The sequence below is a fragment of the Sus scrofa genome, chromosome 18 (genome assembly GCF_054392235.1).
Source record: "Sus scrofa isolate SSC_HxYL_T2T_F1_AM1 chromosome 18, Sscrofa_HxYL_maternal_Yorkshire_Landrace_v2.0, whole genome shotgun sequence".
In the NCBI taxonomy this organism is placed as follows: Eukaryota; Metazoa; Chordata; class Mammalia; order Artiodactyla; family Suidae; genus Sus; species Sus scrofa.
The window spans coordinates 61,583,986-61,609,085 of record NC_139400.1 but is presented as its reverse complement, the minus strand read 5'-3'; the positions used below and the strand labels follow the sequence as shown (position 1 = coordinate 61,609,085).

The following is a 25,100-nucleotide window of genomic DNA, read 5'->3' as shown; positions in this document are numbered from 1 at the left end:
TCTCCCGACAGCCTGGGTTCAGTCTGCTTTAACGAGAGACAATGGGATTTGGGGAGCCTTAAAAAATGAGCCTGGGCCACGCACACAAGAGACAGGGGTTCCCTGTCTGGAAACGTCTACTGGTGCTTCAACCTTACTTCTCACTATTCTCTGCCTTCCAGATATATTTTGATTCTACCATAACTGCACTATTTACCACTCTTCAATCCGAAAGCACAGAATGATTCCTTTTTTAGTGATATTTCTAACCCAAAGAAATGTCAAAAATCCCAGCCTTAGAAGCCACTCAGATGAAAGTCTCCCATCCTTTCTGCATCCAAGAACTTCTTCCTGCTGTCTTTTCCACGTGGAAACGCCAATCCCTCCCCATAAAAGTCTTTCACTGTTTAAATCCACTTGCTTTGTCAAGACCACGTTCAGATCCGATCTTCGCAAGACCTTTCTCTACCTTCCTTCTGCACCTTCGCTTTGTTTTCACCCACTGTCCTGCCCAGAGCTGCTCTATCTCTTCCTGAACAGTCTGCCCTGTATGTTCTCCTTACTCAAAGGGACTGACAGAAAAAGACGTGTGTATCAGGGCCCCAGCCCCAAGGACACAGGCCTGACATGCCTGAGGCTTTTATTGTCTCAACATTATGCCTGCAATTTGTGTAGAAGCCACTAGGTGGTGATGATGCATCGGAGCCTACAGAGATCAACAGCCTGCAGAGGTGAGGGGGCACAGCAAATTACCAACAAACACACTTTTGTTTTCATTCTGATGACAGGTCTCCTTAATCTTGCCATATTTCAGTTAATTAGTTTTATTAATGCTACGTCTCCTGGATTCTGTTCTTTCTTATGTATAATAATGCTTCAGTGTTTACAAAGCACTTCCATTACGTGATCTCATTTTATCCTTACAAACACAACACGAACTTAAAAACCCTGTGAGGGAGTTCTGGCTGTGGCACAAAGGGATTGGCGCCACCTTGGAAATACTGGGATGCGAGTTTGATTCCTGGACTGGCACACTAGGTTAGGGATCCAGCATTAATTCAGCTGTGGCTCGGGTGGCAACTGCAGCTTGGCTCAGAAACTCCATATGCTCCAGGGTGGCAGAAAAAGAAAAAGAAAAAAAAAACCAAAAAACTAAACAACAACATAGAGAACAGACTTATGGTTGCCAAGGGAGAAGGAGTAGGGGTGAGTAGATGCAAACAATTACATTTAGAATGCGTAAACAACAAGGTCTTAGTGTATAGCAGAGGGAAATATATCCAGTCTCCTAGGATAGACCATGATTGGAAGAGACTAGGAGTTTCTGTTGTGGCTCAGTGGTTAACAAACCTGACTGGTATCCATGAGGACGTGGGTTCAATCCCTGGCCAGGCTCAGTGAGTTAAGGATCTGGTGTTGCCATGAGCTGTGGTGTAGGTCTCAGACATGGTTTAGATCCTGAGTTGCTGTGGCTGTGGTGTAGCCTGGGAACCTTCGTATGCTTTAGGTGCTGCCCTGAAAAAAAAAAAATACCAAAAAAAAAAAAAAAAGGACAAAATAAGTAAATAAATAAGAATGCGTATATACATTTGTCATTTTGCTATACGGCAGAACTTGGCACAACACTGTAAATCAACAATAATAATTATTTTTTTAATTTTTTTACTTTTTTGTCTTTTTGCTATTTCTTTGGGCCGCTCCCGCGGCATATGGAGGTTCCCAGGCTAGGGGTCGAATCGGAGCTGTAGCCACCGGCCTACGCCAGAGCCACAGCAACACAGGATCCGAGCCGCGTCTGCAACCTACACCACAGCTCACGGCAACGCCCGGTCGTTAACCCACTGAGCAAGGGCAGGGACCGAACCTGCAACCTCATGGTTCCTAGTCGGATTCGTTAACCACTGCGCCACGACGGGAACTCCTTATTTTTTTTTAAATCCTGTCAGGAAAATAAGATAATCTCCACTTCACTGATGAGAAACTAAAGATGGAAGTTGCAGGGTTGCTTACTCCAAGTCAGAAATAGTTTTTGGCAGATGCAGGGATAAAAGATAAATCTCCAATATGCCATTCAACGTTCTCTCCGCACCCCCACTCACTGCTGAATGCCAGAATGCTAGTTTTGCTGGTAAACCTAAGCCACCAGGGGCTTTTGAGGATACGTCACTTACAGCTCTCTCCTCTTGCCATCACTAATCGTTCTAGAAATGAAAAAAAAAAAAAAATCTATCTACGGCAGTATTTAGCTGATCTCGGAAAAGCCTAAATGTCCCTAAATCTTCAGGAAGTCCTTGCACTAGAAAATTGCTTTCTATTCCTGGAGTTCTGTTTTATGTCAGAGCAGGAGCCTGATCGCCATCCCCACTTGCCATGATCTCAGAAGCTGAAGTCTGAGTGACTTCCCTCAATTTTCCAAAAAAAACCCCATTGACGGAATCTCTCCACCAAGACAAAGAGGCTTGGCTGGTTATGGGATTTCCTGAGAACTACCGAGTGCGCTGAATCTTAGCAAATGTGACTTTCAAATGAAGTTCTGCCAATTTATGCACAACATACACACACATACCATGTATGTGTATTTACATGGATGCGCATATACAAATACACACATCCTACATGTATGCATGGTATACGTAATGTGCATGTATGTATAATACACATATTAAATAGCATTTTGCTAGAGACTGTTAATGAGGTTATTTATTTATGTATTTTTTGGTTGCATCCACAGCGTATGGAAGGTCCTGGCCGGGGATGGCATCTGAGCTGCAGCGGCAACCCACACCACAGCTGTGGCAATGCCAGACCCTTAAGGCACTGTGCCCCAAGGGACCTCTGGTTCTCTTTTCTTTTGAATCTGAATATCCTAAAGTACATTAAGCAGGAGAATATTTATCTTTGATCAATAATATGCTTTTCGTTGTTGTTGTTTTCTTCCCATCTGTGAAGATTAGGGCAGAAGTGGGGGTAACTGTTCCATTCTCAGGGGACATCTGGCAAACGCTGGAGACATTCTTGGTTGTCACAGTGGGGGAAGGGCACTCCTGGCATCTAGGGGGCAGAAGTCTGCAATGCTGCTAAATAACAGTCCAATAAGGAATAGCAGAGCCCCCATAACAACGAACCCTTTGCCCCCGTGTGCCCAGCCTGAGAAGCCTTGGTTGAGGGTGACCACTAAGGAGCACTTTCAGAAGGATGTCAGGACAACTGAACTCCTAACAGAGTGAGACTCTGAATCTCACTGTGGCACAAGCAGGTCCACTGGAAAATCTGGATGACGAGGATGGGGCACAGGGTCCTCTCCAAGCCTTCTCTGGTGGGGCTCATGAACCGGGGGCCCGAGTCAGCCTCTTTATGCAATTTTTTTTTTCTTTTTAGGGCCACGACCTTGGCACATGGAGGGTCCCAAGCCAGGGGTTGAGTTGGAGCTACAGCCGTGCCAGCCTGCACCACAGCCACAGCAACATGGGATCCGAGCTGATTCTGCAACCTATACCACAGCTCACGGCAATGCCAGATCCTTAATCCACTGAGCGAGGCCAGGGATTGAACCCATGTCCTCAAGGATGCTAGTCAGATTCGTTTCTGCTGTACCACAGAGGGAACTCCTATGTAATTATAAATTTCATGGTGTCAAAAGCCAATGCAAACACGGCCCAAATACCAAGCTAAACCATGTTTTAGAGACAACAGGCATGAACTTAGCAGTGGGTAAGTGCAAGTATCTGAACACTTTTCACTTTTATATGGAGAACCACTAACATTTTATTGAGCGTAATCTTTAAACGAATCCCCCGATTGTTTTAGGAAGTAAATACCTTTGTTATCCGTGTTTCAGGCAGAAGGAATGAAAGCAACACAGTTAGTGGAAAGCAGGCTCTGAACTCAGGTCTGTCAGCTTTGAAGTGCAAGTTGCACTGTCGCAGGACAGGGGTAAACCAACGCTTGCTTTCAGATGGGGTGCTGCCGCTTCTCACAGAATCCTCGCTTATCACTGTCTTCGTCACCGCCCCACCCTCTGCATCCCCACCTCATCCTCCCCACGGGCACTCCCGCCGTCCTCGGCCCTGCCATCCTTCTCGCCACCACCGTCATCACCCCTCCTCCTCCTCCCCATCCCCTCCCCCTCATCCTCTTCGTCATCACCCTCCTCCCCCTCCTCCGCATCTTCATCATCACCCCCCTCCTCTCCATCACCATGACCAGCTGCATCCTCCTCCTCACTACCATCAGCACCACCATCCCCTTTTCCTCCTCTCCATCCCCATCCTCCTCCTCATCACCACCACCATCCCCCTCATCCTCTTCATCATCACCCCCCTCCTCTCCATCACCATGACCAGCCGCCTCCTCCTCCTCACTACCATCATCACCACCATCCCCTCTTCCTCCTCCTCCTCCATCCCCTCCTCCTCCCCCTCATCCCCATCCTCCTCCCCATCCTCCTCCTCCTCAGCATCTTCATCCCCCTCATCCTCTTCGTCATCACCCCCTCCTCTCCATCACCATGACCAGCCGCCTCCTCCTCCTCACTACCATCATCACCACCATCCCCTCTTCCTCCTCCTCCTCCATCCCCTCCTCCTCCCCCTCATCCCCATCCTCCTCCCCATCCTCCTCCTCCTCAGCATCTTCATCCCCCTCATCCTCTTCGTCATCACCCCCTCCTCTCCATCACCATGACCAGCCGCCTCCTCCTCCTCACTACCATCATCACCACCATCCCCTCTTCCTCCTCCTCCTCCCCATCCTCCTCCTCATCACCACCACCATCCTCCCCCTCATCCTCTTCGTCATCACCCCCCTCCTCTCCATCACCATGACCAGCCGCCTCCTCCTCCTCCCCATCCTCCTCCTCCCCATCCTCACCACCATCCTCCCCATCTTCATCCCCCTCATCCTCTTCATCATCACCCCCCTCCTCTTCATCACCATGACCAGCTGCATCCTCCTCCTCACTACCATCATCACCACCATCCCCTTTTCCTCCTCTCCATCCCCATCCTCCTCCTCATCACCACCACCATCCTCCCCATCCTCATCCCCCTCATCCTCTTCATCATCACCCTCCTCCTCCCCCCCATCCTCTTCATCATCACCCCCCTCCTCTCCATCACCATGACCAGCTGCATCCTCCTCCTCACTACCATCATCACCACCATCCCCTCTTCCTCCTCCTCCTCCCCATCCTCCTCCTCATCACCACCACCATCCTCCCCCTCATCCTCTTCGTCATCACCCCCCTCCTCTCCATCACCATGACCAGCCGCATCCTCCTCCTCCCCATCCTCCTCCTCCCCATCCTCACCACCATCCTCCCCATCTTCATCCCCCTCATCCTCTTCATCATCACCCCCCTCCTCTTCATCACCATGACCAGCTGCATCCTCCTCCTCACTACCATCATCACCACCATCCCCTCTTCCTCCTCTCCATCCCCATCCTCCTCCTCATCACCACCACCATCCTCCCCATCCTCATCCCCCTCATCCTCTTCGTCATCACCCTCCTCCTCCTCCGCATCTTCGTCATCACCCCCCTCCTCTCCATCACCATGACCAGCTGCATCCTCCTCCTCACTACCATCATCACCACCATCCCCTCTTCCTCCTCCTCCTCCCCATCCTCCTCCTCATCACCACCACCATCCTCCCCCTCATCCTCTTCGTCATCACCCCCTCCTCTCCATCACCATGACCAGCCGCCTCCGCCTCCTCCCCACCCCCCTCCTCCCCCCTCCTCCTCATACCTCAAAAACTGACCCCCATGCTTTGCGCTTTGATGTTAACAATCCTTCCCACCTGTTTCCCAGAATCCTCTCTGGGTACCCCTCATACACTCCTCCCTCTTCTGAGCCCCTAGAATCACAACTACACAATTGTGGCTTCTTTATGTCCTGCCTTATATTGTCTACTATGCTTTTATGTGTCCATGTCTCCCCCTTCCAATAAGAATGATCACTTGGGGAGGCTCTGGTCTAAGATGTGCTGGCAATGTGCCCACCACAAAGATGGGGCAGTGGGCAGCATGCGGGCTGCACCCAGGCCCTCTTCTAGGGAGTTGCTATTGAGTGGACAGCAGATCTGCTAGTGTCAGCTCACAATTTTTCTGACTGACAAGAGGACACATGGTACCAGCAAGATCAGCTCTCGGCAAGTATGCTTCATCGAGGTACGCAGCCCAGCCCAAAGTGACCGTTTCGTATAAACCAAGTTCATACAGAATATTCCAGGGGACTAACTATTACAGAATCCAGAATGTCAGCTGAAGTTTCATTCAGAACCAATCAGGAGTTCCCTAGTGGCCTAGCGGTGAAGGACTCAAGGTTGTCACTGCTTTGGTGTGGGTTCTATCCCTGGTTGGGGCATTTCTGTCACAGGCATGGCCCAAAAAAGAACCAATATAAAAGCTTGATAGGACAATCCTCCCCAAATGGTAGAAACAGTTATTTAGATGAAAGTTTTGGCGAAATATTTCAGAGTATGAAATGGCTGAATAAATTTAAGAAAGTAAGATATTACTTAATACTAGTGATGTTTTATTCAAAATACTGATTTGTTATTCTTTACTCACAGGTTGAGGCACGTTAATAAAGGGGAAATTTTAATAATTCAATAATTCCTCAAGTAATGAATATACCAGCCCCTAGAAAAATGAACCACAATTACTCTGGAGGGCACTTAATCCACAGGGTTGGAGAAGACCTGGGAAACAGAAGCCTCCTCCAAGGCTAGCTACACATCCTGACCCCCCACCTCCCCAGTGGAAAGTGAGGGAAAGCACAGCTCAGCCCGGGAGACTACCAGCCAATAAGCTGGTACCTACAATGAAACCTCTTTGCCAGCCTGCATCCTAAGGACTATCGGATGTGAATGCTTCACTTGCTTTTACTAAAACCAAAGCTGGAGGAGAAGGCATGTGCTGGCCAGGTCCCATTCGTCAGACCCACACTGGGGGGACAGAGAGGGAGCTCCCGCTTCCGTCAGGTGCACAACCCAGTACAGCAGGACAATGGTGAGCAGAAAGGAAGCCTTAGAATCCAAGAGCGCCACTCCCCGCCCTTCCCCCACGCCACCCTGCAAAACGCAAAGACATAAAACAAAGAGACGAGTAACCTCCTTGAGACCCTCTGTCTGTTTCTCATTAGGGCTGCTGCACGTGATCTCTGCTTGGCCTTGGACGTTGGGGACGGCACTTATTTTCACGGCTGTTTCACAGTATGATAAGTGAGAAAATAAGGTTCTGCAGGGTCAAATGGTTCCAGGGAGGTCAGCCTAAGGGTCAGGGCAGAGATGGGGCTGCCACTCAGAATTCCACTGGCCCCGGGAGGCTCTCACTGGTGGACCACACAGCCCTGCGTGCCTCCCCCACCCGCCTCCGTCTCAGCTCCTGAGCGTCCTTATGGGAGCAATCTCAGCAGGTGCAACGTAGTCGGGAACTTTACAAAGAAGGTGACCCTTGGGGCGTGACTGTCAAAGGATGGCTTTGAAGTTGGTGGTTCTTCCTCGGCGTTTTCCATGCAGTATTTCCCAATAATTTGAGTAACTAAATTAACTAGCAGCTCCATGTAGAGAAAACACGATCAAAATCTTCACGCATCCATTTTAGGTTTTATGTGCACACAAAACTGATTTCTGCCTCTTATCTGAGCCCTCGATCATATCTTAAACTCAATTTTCTCTTAGGTAAAGACATACAATGCAACTTCAGCAAAGGGATCAAAATTAGACGGAGAACATTTAAAATGCAAATTTGGGATCACGGCATTTAATATGAAAATAATGTCTTCGCCGCATCCTAACTCTTCCCCACGTTTCTGCGGATGCATCCTTCCTTTATAGATTAGATGTGCTTTCTTAATATCTCAATGTCTATGATATTAAGAAGAAAGCCTTTCATTTTCATGCTGCCGATGAACAGAAGTTGTGTTTCAATGGCAGCAAAGGTGATGTAACTATTTTCTCCTGATGAAAGAAACTTCAGCTTTAAAAGATCAAAATTGGCAGCATATGAAAGTATTTAAAACCCAAGTAGGTGGTTAATCATTATACCAAAAGGTGAATTTATGACACCATGCTTAAAAGATACGCTGGAGGGACACAGGGTACAGAGACGTCAATGCCACCGGGATGAAGCCGGGGCGCGTATCAACACCATTCGCATTCTCTACGCTCAGCGCTACGACCAGCAGGCGACCCGCGCCTCCAAGGGTGAGACCCGCGGCTCCAGGGTGAGACCGCCAAGGCCTCCTTGCAGGGTTATTCTGCTGGGGTTTAGGGTGGGGAATAAAACTGTTAAAAAAAAAATACTTTGACCTTTTAAAGACCTGTGGAGAGAACCGTCTTTGTGTCATTCCTTAGAAAGAAGGAATTAGACTGGTGAAAAAGAAGGCACAGGCGTTGCAGTGAAAGAGTGAGCAGGTGGGCATTCGCTATGGCGATTATACTATTTTTTTTTTTTCTTTTTAGGGCCACGCCCGCAACATCTGGGAATCCCTAGGCTAGAGGTCAAATTGGAGCTGCAGCTGCTCGTCTACACCACAGCCACAGCAACTTGGGATCTGAGCCGCCTCTGTGACTTACACGGCAGCTCGTGGGTTCACCAGATCCTTAATCCGCTGAGCGAGGCCAGGGATCAAACCTGCATCCTCATGGATACTAGTCAGGTTTGTAACCCACTGAGTCACAACGGGAACTCCTGATTATGTTATTTTTATTCTTTCCAACCCCAGAAGTGATGTTTTCAAGCACAACTAGATACCCAGCTGTGGTGACCCACACTGAATACATGCTCTGCACATGTATGCTTTTTTCCTCTTTTAAAAAAGCCTCTCAAGGACTTTCCCAGTGGCCCAGTGGGTTAAGGATCTGACATTGTCACTGCTGTGGCGCAGGTTCAATCTCTAGCCTGGGAACTTCCCACGAGCTGTGGGCATGACCAAAAAAAAAAAAAAAATTAAAATGAAACAAAAAGCCACTCAAAACATCAGTGGTACATATAACACCATCTAGAAGCACAGACCTTGAAACTAATTTGGGCTGTAGGCCAAGCAGATCTGATATTTCTCAATCATCCAAGAGCCGAAGCTGGAACCGACTTACAGGTCAGAATTAGCGCAAGAGGGTAATGGGTCTCAGGAAGGTTTAGAAGCCAGTTTATCTCGACGAGAAGCCAGGCCAGCACACAGATTTTGAGTCGTTGTACAGAGTAACAAAAGCTACACTGAAAAAAAACCAAAACGCCGAACCAGACACAACACTTTGAGAAAGGGTGTTCTACAACTTTCAGAAACAGGTGTAAGATCCTGCGTCATGTAATATATGAGGCACGACAGCAAAAGGAGGATCTGATTCACTTGGGACTGAAGGGAAGGGGTGGACTTTTCAAATTATCTTGAGATGTTACAATATATGCTTTCAGATGGCAGGGGAAGAGAAAGTGCCTGCATCCTGACGAATCAATAATAACTTCTGTCTTAATCCGAAGCACTCTAAATTAACTTTTGCACTCTATATCCTTCTTACTCTCTTCTTCTGTTTTAACTGACACTCAGAAAGGGACCAAGTCCGACAAGAAACCCGCTCACGAAAATATCCATCTATCTTCTTAGCTTCCGGGCACAGAAGTAAATGGATGACAAATTTAATACTAGCTAGAGAGTAACTAAGCCCAATTATAATTATCTTGCTGGGAAGAGAAATTAATTAAACATCCCAGGGATAAAGACCCCACAGCAAACCTGGAATAAACAACGACGGAAGAAGGATGGGGGCTGGAAATAAAGGAGAAGAGAAGGCCCATGTAATACTTCGCCCATCTGTTCGGACAGTAACAGCGCCGGGGGTGATTTTTTCAGGAGTACACGGACTGCGCTGCCCTGCAAAGGAGACTCCCTGGCAGGCCAAGCCGGCTGAGTTCCTCCTTCTCCTCTCGCACTTGGGGATGTGCTAATGCGAAACACATGTCTCCCTCTGCCCCAAGTTCAAATGACTCTGGAATTCCAGCCGTGCAGCTCGGCGACTGAACCAGAACAAGGGGAGAACTTGTCAGGATTTAAGAGCTTCCAGCAAAGCCCTTCAATTGCAGCAGCACCCTATTCCACGGAAGGATATCAATTATAGATAGTGACTTGCTTTTGCAGGCAGTCGGGACTGTCAGACACTAGATAGACAACCATGAAGAATCATGAATCTTTCTATTAACGGTAAGAGAGGGAAGAAGGAAGGGTCACAGCTATAAATAAGGCAGGGCGTCGGGATGGTTTAACACCTTGCCTCTTGGTTGTCTGTGGCATGAAAATGCAACTCATTCGCAAAACACCCTCTTTCCAAGGAGGGGGGCAGGCACGGCAGCAGTCCGCTCATCCCTCTGCCCCCCACCCTCAAGAGTGGTTTTTGCCACTGGTCTTTTGTCCACCTGCCACCGGAGTAATTAGGTGGACTGAACTAGCTATTTGTTCCGTCCACAAAAAAATAATATACCAGGATACCGTTGAAGCAACCAGATCCGCCAGGAGTAGCAACACACTGCTGTGTCTGTCATGCAGTGTGTAAAATACATTTCAACGTCCAAATTTGGAATTTCCGCACATCAGGTGGCGAGCAAAAAGGTAGAAAATAAGTGATATAAACGAGTGTCTTTGTTTATGTTACAGTGAGTTATAATTTCTATTTCACTTAACTAAGTTTACTTAACTCATAATTTATCTCAGACTAAAATTCATATCGTAAAGGTAATACATTGGATTTTCTTCTAACCCCGATGCCAATTTCTTCTTGCTGATTGGGAATGAAAAAAATCCCACTGTATATGTATTCACTTCACAGTTTTTATGATAAAACAGACAACACGGTGGTCATTTAGCTGATAGGTTAACCAGCCTTACAACTACTCAGATCGGAGTTCCCATCGTGGCGCAGTGGTTAACAAATCCAACTGGGAACCATGAGGTTTCGGGTTTGATCCCTGGCCTTGCTCAGTGGGTTAAGGATCCGGCATTGCTGTGAGCCTTGGTGTGGGTTGCAGACATGGCTCGGATCCCAAGTTGCTGTGGCTGTGGTGTAGGCCGATGGCTACAGCTCTGATTAGACCCCTAGCCTGGGAATCTCCATATGCCGTGAGAGTGGCCCTAGAAAAGGCAAAAAGACAAAAAAAACCCCAAAAAACAAACAAAAAACCCTACACAGATCTCTCCATTAAAGCATCATCACCACCTAAAATCTTTTGCCACCGAGATTAAACACTGATATCTGTCTTTCTAAAGTTTTCATGTGACATGTAAGGCAGAGAAAACCTGAAGGTATTATTGCCACAACTCAAAAAATGTCGCCTCTGGAGTTCTCGTCATGGCTCAGTGGTTAACGAACCTGACTAGCATCCATAAAGACAGGGGTTCGATCCCTGGCCTTGCTCAGTGGGTTAAGGATCCCGCATTGCCGTGAGCTGTGGTGTAGGTGGCAGATGCGGCTCAGATCCTGCATTGCTGTGGCTGTGGTGTAGGCCGGTGGCTACAGCTCTGATTGGGCCCCTGGCCTGGGAACCTCCATAGGCCGTGGGTGCAGTCCTAAAAGACAAAAAATAAAATAAAAAATGTCACCTCGAAACTGGCTTCTAATGAGGCCCATTCCTTTTACAGGTCGACTTAGAATAAACTCCTGTTTCACTCATTTGACAACGGCTGCACCGAAATCCCTGCTCTCTGGAAACTGCAATGCCCTGTCCCCAGGAAAGGCACCTGGAGGCTCTGTCATCACTCAGAAGGATGTTTAAAGGCAACGGCAGCACCCCCAACGTCTCGTGTGTGACGACAGCTTTTCTGCAAATGATTCCTCTCCTGCACGTGTTCACCCCCCATGATCGCCGAGGGTGCTTTTGGCTTTCTCTTCTCTTTGGGGTTATTTCTCCCGGTTGAAAGAAAAAATACCCAACTTTTTTATCCCCCTTTCACGTTACCAGGTCGGCGGTTTCTCTTAAAACAGTCAGCAAGAAGAAAAGACCATTAAGTCAGGCTTTGCTGAAAAACTACACTTGCATCAAGTTAGAGAGAAAGAATGAAACGAAGTTCACAGAAAACTCTGGAAATACACCTTAATTTAAAAAAACAGTTGACTTTCTAGTTTCTTGCTGCACTGAAAAATCTGTAATTCTTCCTATACTATTACAAGGACATAAGATTAACAAAGAAGTGGCGGGGGGGGGGACCCTGATGTCCTATTAAACCCTCAACACATTCTGTATAAGACGGATCTCGAAACCTGGCAAACTATACATCTGACCCTCCCATGTAACTGCGGCGTGCGCAGGATATCAGCGGATGCTCGAGGGGGAGAGGACACTCTTCCAAAGCCCAGGACTCCCAAGGCACACGAAGGATGCGAGAGAAATTGCACAGCCTTCGGGCTGAAGTAGAGGAGGTGATTAACCAACGTGGATCTCACCTGAAGATAAAAGTTCCTGCAAAAGCTGAGAGAACAGAGTGGGTGTGCGGGGCGGGGGGGGGGGAATCCCAGCAAGAGCTACTCTTGTCACATTTTCTGCCCTGTTTAAAGCTTAGGAGGTGGCTACACCTGCCAAACCATCCTCGATGCCTTCATGGGACACTGTGTTTCTGCGCAGGCGCATGTGAGCCCATGTCCCTTCCTCCCTGATTGTCCAAATGCCCTTCCATCTCAGCTGCTCCTGGTCCCATTTGCCAGGAAGATGCCACTGGCCTGAGAAAGTACCAAACAAACCAAAAAAAAAAAAACCCAAAACGCCCTGGAGGGGGAGAACAGGGCCAATCAGGTATGGGGGGAGGCGAGCAGGTGGCATTATCTGAAAGAACAGGCAGGGGGCACGGAACAGGCTTCTACATCGGGCGTGGCAAGAGGAGGCAAGGTTCTCAATCTGCCCACATGGCAGTTTTCAAACACACGCACCATTCAACCCGTTTTAAGATACTTCTCACTTTTTCATGAAACGCTCGAGCCTGCGAGGATGGGCTTCAAGTCAAGAAACTGTGCCAATGGCTCACCCCACGCCATCCGCCACTTTCCACAGGGAGTATGGGAGGCTGCATGACATAATGGGAGATTCTTCAACGGGGAGGGTTGCGCAGGGGACAAGAGAGCCTCCCCACCTCCATGGGTTTTTTTTTTTCTGTTGTTCCTAGGTCTTGGTTAAATTCAAGCTTGGTTAAAGGGTTCATAATAATTCATGTCCAGCTTACTATTACTCAATAACCCTCAAAGTCGCTAACTCAAAAGAGTGTTCTCTGGCTTACAGGATCAGAGTCATTACACTCTCTATTGAAGACTTTATTGAATTTTACACGAAGCTTTAGCTGACTGAACAGGTCAAGCACCGTGGCTCAGGGTTTTCTTTCTTCTCAGAAAGTCATAAAGCCCTCTCCGGTTTGCAGGGCTGCTGGCTGAGAAACTTGACGCAGCTCGGGGTCAGGGGAGCTGACCCCGCAGGAGAGGCCGCACGGCTGTAAAGCCCCCTCCCCAGCGCCCCCCACTCACATGCACCAGCTGCTCCTGGGTGTCGAACTCCCGCGAGCAGCCTTCCCAATGGCAGTTTGTCTCGTAGATGACTTCAGGCTCCTGTTTGCTTTCGTCCTTGTCCCCTTCCTCTTTCACCAGGGTCGTCCCTTCTGGCTGCTCCTGAAGGGCGGGGGGGGGGGGGGGGAAGGAGAGAGGGACAGAATCAGACCCGGCGGGAGGACAGGACAGAAGGGGAAGGAACCCCTGATGGAGGCTCGTCTTCCTCCCGATGCAATTTTTCGGGGAAAATAAAATAGAGCCCAAGTCTCCCTGCTGAGTTTTATGAACGGAAGGAGTCAAACACAGGGAATAGTCTGCGTGCATTTTTTTTTTCTCCCTGATTTACTCAATACCCCTTTGGAGGTTGTTAAGTTGTGATTAAAGACAACAGTTCAAACCCGAATGATGAGGAGATGGGGAGGCCAACTGCTGCTGTCTGAACCACAAAGACAAAAAAACCCTAAGATGTCACCTCTTAAGAAAAGCAATTGAACTAGGTCACAGGAGCCTTTGCCCCAAAGACTGGTCTTTCTCTTTGGGTTACATTCTGGTCGGTATATTAAGGTGTTCATTCGCCTACTCTGGAACCCAGGGTGGTTTATGGCTGATTCTAACTCTGTTCTCTCTGCCGGTAGAGGCGGGGAGAGGCACTCTGTGGATTTTTATAAAGGATGATGTCTTCTTGGTTCAACCTCCGGCCTCCAAGGATAAACTCCAGGCCCGAGGACCACAGCATCTAAAGCTTTGGCAGTGCAGTCTTTCCTCGCCTTCCAAGGCAGCGAGGCAGAAACGAAAAGACGGAGAAGGGCCAGAACTCTGGGGGATGATTAGATGTGTACATTTGGGATCCACTCTAGGACTAGATGGGAAAAGCTGTACACAAGTGTTTAGGCATCACCAGCAAAATTGTCGGCCAGCAAAATGTAAGAGAAAAGATGAATTCCGGAACCCGTGACACTCACTCCTTCCATCCTCTAAATGCTCCCTGAAAAGGAAATTTGGGCTGAAGCAGTCTGCCCACTGCAAGGTCCAGCGTCTGTGGATGTCCAGACTCTTCATCAACCCTTATCTCTGGCAATTAATATTCACTGCGCTCCCTATCAGGCACGGGGAGCCTAGAAAATAGTATTATGGGAACAATCTGTACATTTTCTAAACTGAGGCCAGCGTCTAAGTGACTGATGGCAGAGACAAGACCAGAATGTTTAAACCCCTCCTGTCAGGATGCTGGGTAACGAACCAGCATCTGAGCCGCCTTGAGGGAGGTCAGTTGTGCCTGGAGCCCTGCTGGCTCTCCAGGCGCTCCTGGCCCGTGGCAGTGGTCAAGTAAGAACAAATAAGAGCATGATCATTACAGGGAGTGTCCCTGGTCTTCCCAGCTTAGACTGAGAGCCAGGAGCTCGTAATTCAGGCCCAAGATCAAGGCCAAGGACTGCAGCCTGGCTACATCCCTGACCAGCAACAAATGGATCCAACCGCTTCGTCTGCAAAAGACAGTTTATACCCGACTCAGCTGCCTGCATTTTAGTGCGAAGTTTGGTCCTCAGGCTGGAGAAGCAAACGGAGTCAGTCTCCAGCCCTGGCCTTTGGTCAAAGGCGTGGGTACGGCCAAGGCCAAGAACACAGGAGACAGGCCCATGTTGTGAAAGCCACTGAGCTGGAGGGAGCGGGAGCTGGGTGCCTCCCTCACCTGTGGGCCCCGCGGCCCTGGGCTCGGGAGGTCTTCGTCGGGCTTAATCTTGGAGCGTTTGTTGTGCACGAGGTCGCCGGTGCTGCTCACCGCAGACTCACTCGTGGGCTTGCTCTGCACGGGCAGGGACAGAGACAAAAGTCAGGTTCTGATCACGAGCAGCGCCATGGCTGAAATCCTCAACTCAAGACTGGCAGGCTTATGTGGCACCATAGCAATGACTGATAAGGCTCTTAGTCCTGGGCAGCAGAGTTCAGAACATGTGTTCACAGTCAGAATAGACATAGATGAGGAGTTCCTCATTTTTATTTATTTATTTGCTTTTCGTTTGCTTGGTTTTTTTCAGGGCTGCACCCACGACATATGGAAGTTCCCAGGCTAGGGGTCAAATCAGAGCCTCAGCTGCCAGCTCATGCCACAGCACAGCAATGCAGGATCTGAGCCGTGTCTGTGACCCACACCACAGCTCAGGGCAGCGCCAGGTCCTTAACCCACTGAGTGAGGCCAGGGATCGAACTCACATCCTCATGGATACTAGGTGGGTTTGTAACCCGCTGAGCCACAACAAGAGCTCCGGCAGCGCCTTGTTTTTAACTCTGGAGGACCCACTCCCTGTGGCTTTTAAAAGCTAGAGGAATAGGGGTTGGGATCCAGGCTTTAAGGGGCTCTGAGCGTCCTGGGGACAGATGCCGAATGACAGCAACACATGCCTGCCATGAACTGCTTCTGAACGGGGTAGAGACACGGCTCAGGGTCAGAGGGACGCCTGATGGAGCAGTCTGCTTTCCCCCAAGGAGAAAACGACGCTGGCAGCAGAAGCTCTTGTTTCCCCGGGGAACACATACACGGCACAGCCACCCACACCGAAGGCGACAGCCCAGGGCTGCCGGGGCAGCCTGCAGCCTGGGAGCCCGGCCACAGCGCCCCACCATCTGTGCCTGTCCGGAGCTGATGCGGGCGCCGGGCTCTCCTCTGGGACTGGCTAGACGGCCCTGGCCGTGGCGCGGTCTCTCTCACCTGGGAGGACTCGGAAGGGCCGGAGCTGACCTGGACGGGATTCAGGACCGTGGGGATCCCGGGAATGGGCCTCTGGGTCGGGAAGGTTGGGGCGGGGTGGATGAGCGGCGGGCTGTGTCCAAAGGCGGAGCCTAAGCTCTGCTGCCGGCTCAAGATCTGCTGATGCATGTGGAGCGAGACGGGCGCAGAAGGGTAGGTGAAGCTCAGGGCGGGGCTGCGGGTGGGAAGGAAAGAGAAGAGCGTCAGCGACAGGGTGCAGGCACCAGCGCACCTTCCACCCGCCTCTGCCTCCCCGCCTCCACCAGGGCGGGTGCTGAAATTAGAAGGGAGAGCATTGCGGAACCGCTGGAAACTTCTAGAGAAAGCTGACTGCTCAAACGGGACGTCCGCGGGCCTTGCCGCAACCTCCCGGCCCTGAAAACAGATGCAGCAGAACGGACACAAAAGGCCTCGGCTCAATAACAGCTATTTATTGCAATAACAAACTTCGTATAAAAAAGGGAATGGGTGACTACATGCTTTATAGGACTTTGATCGGCTCCCTGTCCCGTGCGTCCCCGCGCACAGAGCAATTTCTTCCATCTCGGCTCCCACCGCACGCTTTCATATGTCTCCAGATCTTATTACAAGAGGAAAGAAAATCAATTGGTTAAATGTGTTTTGAACACCATGCTTGTCATATCACTCATTTGTTTGTAAAGACGGAAAGCTTGGTTCGTCCAGAATGCCACCTAAAGAATTTCCATCAGTGCCGTCTGGTTACAGAAGCTGATGGATTAACCTCTCCCGGGTGAGATCAATGGGCTTCGAGGCAAGAATATTCCAATGGGAGAGCATCGCTCCCTCTTCCAGCTAAACAGCATTAAATGTCTATTAATGCCCATTATACATGCTAATGCCTGTCACCGCTTCATTATGCCACAGTCGTTCCCAGGCTACAGGACCTTCCGAGGAAGCCACACAATTACCTAAAGATTTCTGGCGGGCCTGGTCGGCAGTGCCAAGCTGTTCTTTGCGCCAGCAGAGTTTAGGAAGCCAATCCTTTTAAAACAACACGGTGCTCTTGAGATATCTGCCAGTAGCTTAAAAATGCATGAAAAACGCTCATGGCGTTCATGAAAAATTTCTTCCTTAAAAAATACTCGGGTGAGAAAAAAAAAATATATATATATACACACATATATATATTTTCTCCATTCTGCTGCGTAAGACCCAGAAAGAATGAGGGTTTCTTGTCATGTCAAAGGCAGAATTCATGCACATTTTCCAATCTGGTAGGTTAATTACGGTTGCTGTTAAGCACATTAACGGAGAATATAATAATTACAGTAACAAAAATTCCAACCTTTTCAGCAACTTTAAGTAAAATAATTCTGAAGATACACTCTGCTCATTAACGCGACTCCACATTTTCACCCATTTGACTACAATCCATGAAAGGCGGCTTCAATGGGATTACATTCCTATTATTCCCGCTGAGAACCTTGCCTGACAATAGCGGCCCGTTTAAGACGGAATATCATTAAGGCTACCCGAGGAGAAGGACTGCATTTCTCTAATAAAGGGGAGCAGAAACCTGGTGAACACAGTCGTTGCTCCCAGGAAGTTGGGCAGAAATCACCAATAACGTTCCGCCTCTGCGGCGCTATAGTCTCTGCCCGTGTTTCCGAAAGCAACCGTGAATGATTTTACAGCCAGACGGGGCCAAGGTAGCCGAGTGGATGATTGATAGGACAGTAATCAAAAGATGCATATCTGCCTCAGAATTTGTTCACCAGCTTTCTCCTAATAGCTGATTTCATGTTCACTGAGCTCTATGCCAGTTTGTCCAATTTATTTTTCGGTGTACAAGCCATTCATCAAAAAACACAATGATTTAACCCCCCCTCCTTTTGGTGAATGGGGATTTACTAAATGCAACTACCACGTTCTATTCACTAAAAACACAAAGAGAAACGAAAAGACCCCTCGACACACATGTTTACAGGGTGACATGGACCCTGCACAAAACTCCAGGCACCCTTCCTGAGTTTTACGAGCTCCAAGGACCAGGTAGCCTTGGGAAGGGGGCCCCTTGTGTCGTGCACCCCTCTAATTCCGGGGGAAGGGGCAGAATGTGGGGGCTCAAAAACTCAGGACCCAATTAAGAATCCAGACCATTAAGAGGAAGCATTTCCCAAGGCCGAAAATGCCCGCAGTTGTAGATGCAGGCTGTTTACAAGGGCTTCAGCCAGACAGCACAGGTCCATCTTTACTTTTAAAAAGACGGAGGAGAAAAGGGAGGTCCAGCGTGGGTGCTGTGGCCCCCTGGCCCCCGGGGACAGTGTCTCTGACCTCAGGGGATGCAGGAAAGGCTGTGAGAGCGTTCAACCTCTGTGGGGGACCAGTCCCTTTTGGAGGTCAAACTAGGGACAGGAATGAACGGCCTGAAGTCCAAGTCCACGATGAGATTCCAAGGGATGTAAGAACACACAGCATGCACTGGGGATGGCAATTTTCAGCCTCGGGTGCTCATTCCTAAGGAGCCAGCGATGGAAACGCTCTCTCCTCTGAAGGCAAAGATCCAGGCCACTGTGGACAGAGGCGGAAGCCTAGGGTTGCCCGGCCAGAGCAGGCAGTGCCGTCGGCTCCTGGGAGGAAGGCTGCACGCTCCAGCTTACGATGCCTATTTAGGAGACAGAGGTAGATGCTTTGGGCTCTGCCGAAGCATCAGTGAATGAATGTGAGCCTGCGGAGCTGGCAACAAAGTCGTGAAAGGAAGAAGCAAAGGCTGGGTGATGGCTGGGCACCACATGTGACGTTCAGCAGAACTGAAAAATGTTGTCCTCTGAGGAGCCTGGAAGGGACCTCCAGGGACTTCCCACCCGGGGGGTGGGGGGAATCCGGGGATTGGGGCCACCACCTCTTGCTCTCTGACCCCAAGTGGCGCTGAGCTGTCATCCGAAGCTCCACATCCTGGTATTTGCTGTGCCCCAGAACCCAGCATGGCTGCTTCCTTTTTGTCACTCCGATTCCAGTTTAAATGCCACCTCCTCAGACAGAGAGGCCTCCTGAGCTGGATGCCCCCATCAAAATAAGCCTCATCCGCAAAGCAAGTCTCCTTGTCCCATCATGCTCTGTTTTTTGCTTTTGTTTTTTTAGGGCCACACATGTGGCATACGGAAGTTCCCAGACCAGGGGTTGAATCAGAGCTGTAGCTGCCGGCCTGCACCACAGCCACAGCAACGCAGGATCTGAACCTACAACCTTCACCGTAGCTTATGGCAATGCTGGACCCTTAACCCACCGAGGGAGGCCAGGGATCAAACCTCCATCCTCACAGACACTGTGTGGGGTCCTTGACCCACTGAGCCACAGCGGGAACTCCATGCTCTGCTTTGTATTCTCAGTGCCACAGGGGCTCTCGGAAATCATATCCCCTCCCTCCCTCTGGACGGCAAGGCCCCAGGGGACTGGGCCCTGGTCTGCCTTGTTCCCTGCTGACCTGTGGTGCCTGGAACACTTCCTGGCACAAGACAAACTCTCAAGATGAGTCAGTGAGTGATGGAACCGCTCCCAACACAGTACTACAAACTTAGTTGTTTTAATTTTTTTTTGCTTTTTTTAGGGCTGCACCCACAGCACATGGAGGTTCCCAGGCCAGGGGTCCAAGCAGAGCCGTAGCCACCGGCCTACGCCAGAGCCACAGCAACTCGGGATCCAAGCCATGTCTTTGACCTACACCACAGCTCACGGTAACGCCAGATCCTTAATCCACTGAGCGAGGCCAGGGATTGAACCTGCATCCTCATGGTTCCTAGTCAAGTTCATTCAGCACTGAGCCACAAAGGGAACTCCAAGCTTAGTTGTTTTAAAGCAAAATACACTCACGATCTTAGCGGGCTGGAGGTCAGAATGCTCAGATGGCTGGGCAAGACCGTGTTCCTCTGAGGCACCCGGGCCCCTTGCCTCTTTCTGCTTCTAGAGGCTGTGGCATCCGCCACTGGGGCCCCACCCCGCTCTGCACCCCCGCCCCTGCCTCCCTCTTATGAGGACGGACTGCATCAGGATCGCCCGAAGGATCCAGACAAGCTCCTTATCTCGACGTCGTTACCCGAACCCCAGCCTCGTGATTCCTTTTGCCACGTAAGGAAATACATTCCCAGGTTCCGGGGGGGAAGACGTGGCTCTCTGGGGACCATTCGTTTGCCTACCAGGCTCAGAACAGCCGCTTCAAAGGGAAGTATGCTCTCTCCTCTGCAAACTGCAACTGGACAGTGGGTTTATAAACAGCAGAAGCAAAGCGAGGATGGAGGTTTGATCCCTGTGTCTTTCCATAGACCTGCAGCAGCTGAGGACAGACGGCTGGTTGACAGAGGTTGGAATTTTTCTTTTTCTTTCTTTCTTTTTTTTTTTTTTTGGAATAGTAAATCCTATTTCTAAAAGCCCTGGGGAAAAAAAATCTTCCTAAATAGGTCATGTATTTGTTCCATAATTTCTCAGAAACAGAGAGCATTGAGGTTGTTGCAGATTTTTATACATTTTGCTTCCGTCTCCTCTCAAGAAGGACAAAGTCTAGTCTGAATGTGGTTGACCCGAGATTTATGACCTCGAAGCCTTCAAATTTCTACTCAGCCTTTTCCGCTCTATGGATCAGTGTTTGTGTATATGCTCTGACTTTTGAAAATTTTTGCACTCAACATTTCATAACATACAATTTAAAAATGTTTAGAGTAGTCACTTCTTTTCCAAAAGACTACATGAAAATGGGATCCTTAAAAACACACCATCACTGGAGTTCCCACTGTGATGGGGTGGGTTGAGAATCTGACTGCAGTGTCTTGGGTCGCCCAAGAGGCACAGGTTTCATTCCCAGCCCGGGACAGTGCGGGACGGGATGTGGTGTTGCTGCAGCTGTGGTGTCCCAGGTCGCAGCTGCAGCTCAAATTCAGTCCCTGGCGGGGGAACGTCCATGTGCCGCCCGTGTGGGCATAACATTGAAAGCAAAAACAAAAAGCAAAAAAGCCCACAAACATGTATAAGAAGGTGACTTAAAACTATTCATCTATATTGAAACCATGAGATCAGCAGAAATAAAGCGTCAGAAGAGATGGGCCCAGGCAATAGGCCGACGGAGCCACAGGCCCCCTGAGATAACATTCTCAAGGGAAACGAAAAAGAGGCGCCGAGGCCACAGAGTCGGAGGAGTGCGGTCCCGGGATTCCTCGGGACTGTCCCACTGGACCTGCATGACAGACGTCCCGCCCCAGGTACGGTCTCTGCCAACATTTGGAGGCGCTTCCAGAGCCTAGGGTTCCTCCCCAAACACTGAGAACCACCCTTCTGGGACACCAGTTATAAAGCCAGAATGCACTGACGTAAATACTCGTTTGCCTTTTATTTTTTAAAGAGCAGAACACGAGACAAATGTGGATTTCAGATCCCCAACTAGAGTATGCGCATGTGCGGTGGCCTCATCCACCCAATGTCATTTCTACCCGTCGGAACGGATTTACGGTAACAGAAGCTTTTGTCTTAGAAAATACCTTTAAGGGGCACCCATTCCACTGCGCGCAGTGACTCAGGGAGAGAACTCGGCACACGTCTAAATAAGGATGACTCCTCACGGCCAGCTTCCCCTTCATTCTTGGCTCTGAGCTGAGTTAAGTGACCAGCAAGTCCCTGCCTCGGTGGGAACGGTTTCTTCTAGTTCCTCAACACTTAAAATTAAAATCCTCAAAGGCTGACTCTTCAAGAAAGTTTTGATGTGGTTATTCTCTACCACAAATCAGAAGCAATGTTTTGTTACTACTCCTATGCAAAGTGTGGTCAAATTTTGCAAAGTGGGCCTCATTTCTTTCCTTCTTCCTTTTTTTCTTTCAGGCCTGCACCTACGGCACGTGGAAGTTCCAGGGCTAGGGGCAAATTGGAGCTACAGCTGAGGCCTACACCACAGCCACAGCAACACTGGATCAGAGCCGCATCTGTGACCTACCCCGCAGTGTGCGGCAACCCCGGATCCTTAACCCACTGAGCAAGGCTGGGGATCGAATCTGTATCCTCACGGATACTGTGTTAGGTTCTTAACCCACTGAGCCACAGTGGGAACTCGGGGCCTCATTTCCTAATATTGCAGCAAATGGCACAGTAACCATCTCCCTGATTGGGAACCCTTCGGGCTGAGAATCTCAACAACTACGGCCAATCTGGTTGAAATCTGGGGTGTAAGCGGAAATAAAGATGTCGAGTAACTAAAATAAATCATAAAGTCCGCAGGCAACCTCATTTGTTAAGTGAACAAGCCCTAGCTGAATACTTTCTGCATATCCCTCTTAGGTATCTAAAGGAGAAAATAGTTACTTGTAACTGGAGAGTTACATATTAATTACAATCAGGACAGACAACTTCAAAACCTGTAATCATGTTTGACTCTTGCAACAAACGCTGCTTTCACCCCCAGGAGGGGCAGTGGGTCAACATTTATATGGAACCCTTCTCGTCCTTCTGTGATTCATAATTAATCACTGGAAGGATATATAAGAGGGGCCACTGAAAGTTCCTATCATAGAAAATCATTTCTTAACATGATTCCAGGCCTACTATACAGAGAGCACTTCAAAGCCATTCACATTCAAGCCCCAGACCCAAATGAAACATTGAGCCAAATCCGCGATACAACGGAAAACTGCTTCAGGGAGCTCCTGTTGTAGCTGACTAGGAACCGTGAGGTTGCAGGTTCAATCTCTGGCCTCACTCGAGGGGTTAAGGATCTGGCACTGCGGTGAGCTGTGGTGTAGGTGGCAGATGCAGCTCGGAGCCAGCATTACTGTGGCTGTAGCTGCAGGCCGGCAGCTGTAGCTCTGAGGGGACCCCTAGCCTAGGAACCTCCATAGGCTGTGGGGGCGGCCCTGAAAAGCAAGAAAGAAAAAAAAGAAAACAGAAAAACACTTCAGGAATGCTATATATGGTGGAGGGTAAGAGGCTGGATAGCTGAACAACAGTGCATTGAAAAAAGCAGCCTGATGTGGCCCGCATTAGTCCTTTCTATTGGAAGGGTAAAAAGAGCTGATGACAATACTGAAGATATTTGTTTCTAGTAAAAGATAACTGGCGTTCCCATTGTGGCTCAGCAGTAACGAACCCGACTTGTAACCCACGCAGATGCGGGTTTGATCCCTGGCCTTGCTCAGTGGGTTAAGGATCTGGCATTGCCATGAGCTGTGGTGTGGGTCAAAGACATAGCTTGGATTCCGCATGCTGTGGCTGTGGCGTAGGCTGGCAGCTGCAGCTCCGATCCAGCCCCTTGCCTGGGCACTTCCGTTTGCTGTGGGTGCGGCCCTTAAAAAGCAAAATATATGAATAAATAAGTAGAATTTAAAAAGCTTGAGCTTGGAACTACTGGAAAGACGGTAAGAGATTAGATCACCCAGCCATGGCGCACTTACAGGTAAAAGTCTCTGTTTCACTGCTTCATGACTTCAATCCACATGGCATTTACCTGTTCTCTAAAAAATCATGGTTTTTCCTTCAAGCTTCCTGGGACGTCCCCTTGCCCCGAGTCTCTGCGCTCGGGTTTCATGGCGTTAAACGTGGCGTGAGGATGAAGGAGGCTGTGGGGAACCGAGTCACTGATGCGCCATTGATACAGATTCATCGAACCTGCATCGGCCTCAGTGGAAAGAAAGGCTTATCATCAGTCTGCAGCTTCATCTCAGGGATCCCTCCCTGACCTGGAGGACCCGGCATGGAGCTGGGCAGGCCTGAGACGGATGAGAGGACTAAACCACAGCAGAGCCCTGACGTGGGTGTCACGGGAAGGCCCACGTTCAAAAGCACCGTCTCTTTCCCTACGTGAAGAGGAGTAACGAATACGCGGCAGCTATAGATTCCTGGCAAATGTTTTACACGCAAACATAAAATCAATGCTGATGACACATAAACACGCTTTTCTCAACTGCCCTGGATGGTCGGTTTTGTTCAGAGATGAATTTTTAAGACTTCCTTAAAAGAAGCTCATGTGATGATTTTATAATGTATTTCTTTGGGTCAGGCATTAAGAAATTTCATGCTGTAGTCTAAATGTTTATAGGCGAAGGAATGAATAAAGAAGACTGATAAATATATGTATACACCTATATACACACACACATATATATGCAATGGACTACTACTCAGCTATAAAAAAGAATGAAATAATGCAATCTGCAGCCACATGGATGGACCTAGAAATTATCATACTGAGTAAAGTAAGTCAGAGAAAGACAAATAACATACCACTTACACATGGAATCTAACAAAAATGCAAATGAACTTATTTATACAACAGAACTAGACGACAGATATAGAAAACAAACTTTTGTTTACCAAAGGGGAAAAGGGGAAAAGGGGTAAACTGGAAACTGGGGATGCACAGAGGGACGCTACTCGCTATGAAACAGATAAACCCCAAGGACCTACTGTACAGCACAGGGAACTGTATTCAATATCTTGCAATAACCTACAATGGAAGAAAATCTGAAAAAGAATACATATATATAAAACTTAATCAGCTTGCTATACGCTTAAAATAGCCCAACATTGTCAATTAACTGTATTTCAATAAAAGAGAAAAAAAAAAAAGAAACTCCATGCTGCCATTAACTCAGTTTTCTATGCAACGAAGCATCCGATGAGGCTGTTTCCTTTTCATCCCATCTCTCCTAATTCTTGTTCATGACACCAACACTGGCGGTACAGCCAGACAACACTATACCCTGTAACACGAGGGCCCCACAGTTTGAGAACCTGGCTTCTAGGAAAGAGAGAGGAAGCAGAGGCGGAGGCATCGACTCAAAACCAACTTCAGGGTTACTTCGGGGTTGTCAAGCTGATGAGGGCGGCCACTTTCTGGCTACAGCTTTGGAACTGACTGC

At 49.0% G+C, this 25,100-nt stretch overlaps 1 protein-coding gene across 10 annotated transcripts in view; it reads right to left on the bottom strand.

The window, feature by feature from the left end:
• GLI3 (GLI family zinc finger 3) overlaps positions 1-25,100 on the bottom strand; it is a 294,394-nt gene that overhangs the window by 56,424 nt on the left and 212,870 nt on the right. For 6 of the 10 annotated variants that reach the window (XM_085004874.1, XM_021078943.2, XM_085004878.1 and 3 more), the window contains 3 exons: positions 16,210-16,423; positions 15,193-15,306; positions 13,482-13,622 (listed from right to left, as the gene is read on the bottom strand). In XM_085004874.1, the coding sequence (XP_084861000.1) occupies positions 13,482-13,622; positions 15,193-15,306; positions 16,210-16,423 (469 nt within the window). The remainder of the gene's footprint in view (positions 1-13,481; positions 13,623-15,192; positions 15,307-16,209; positions 16,424-25,100) is intronic. The other 4 variants (XM_085004875.1, XM_021078945.2, XM_085004876.1 and 1 more) reach the window with 1 other exon arrangement.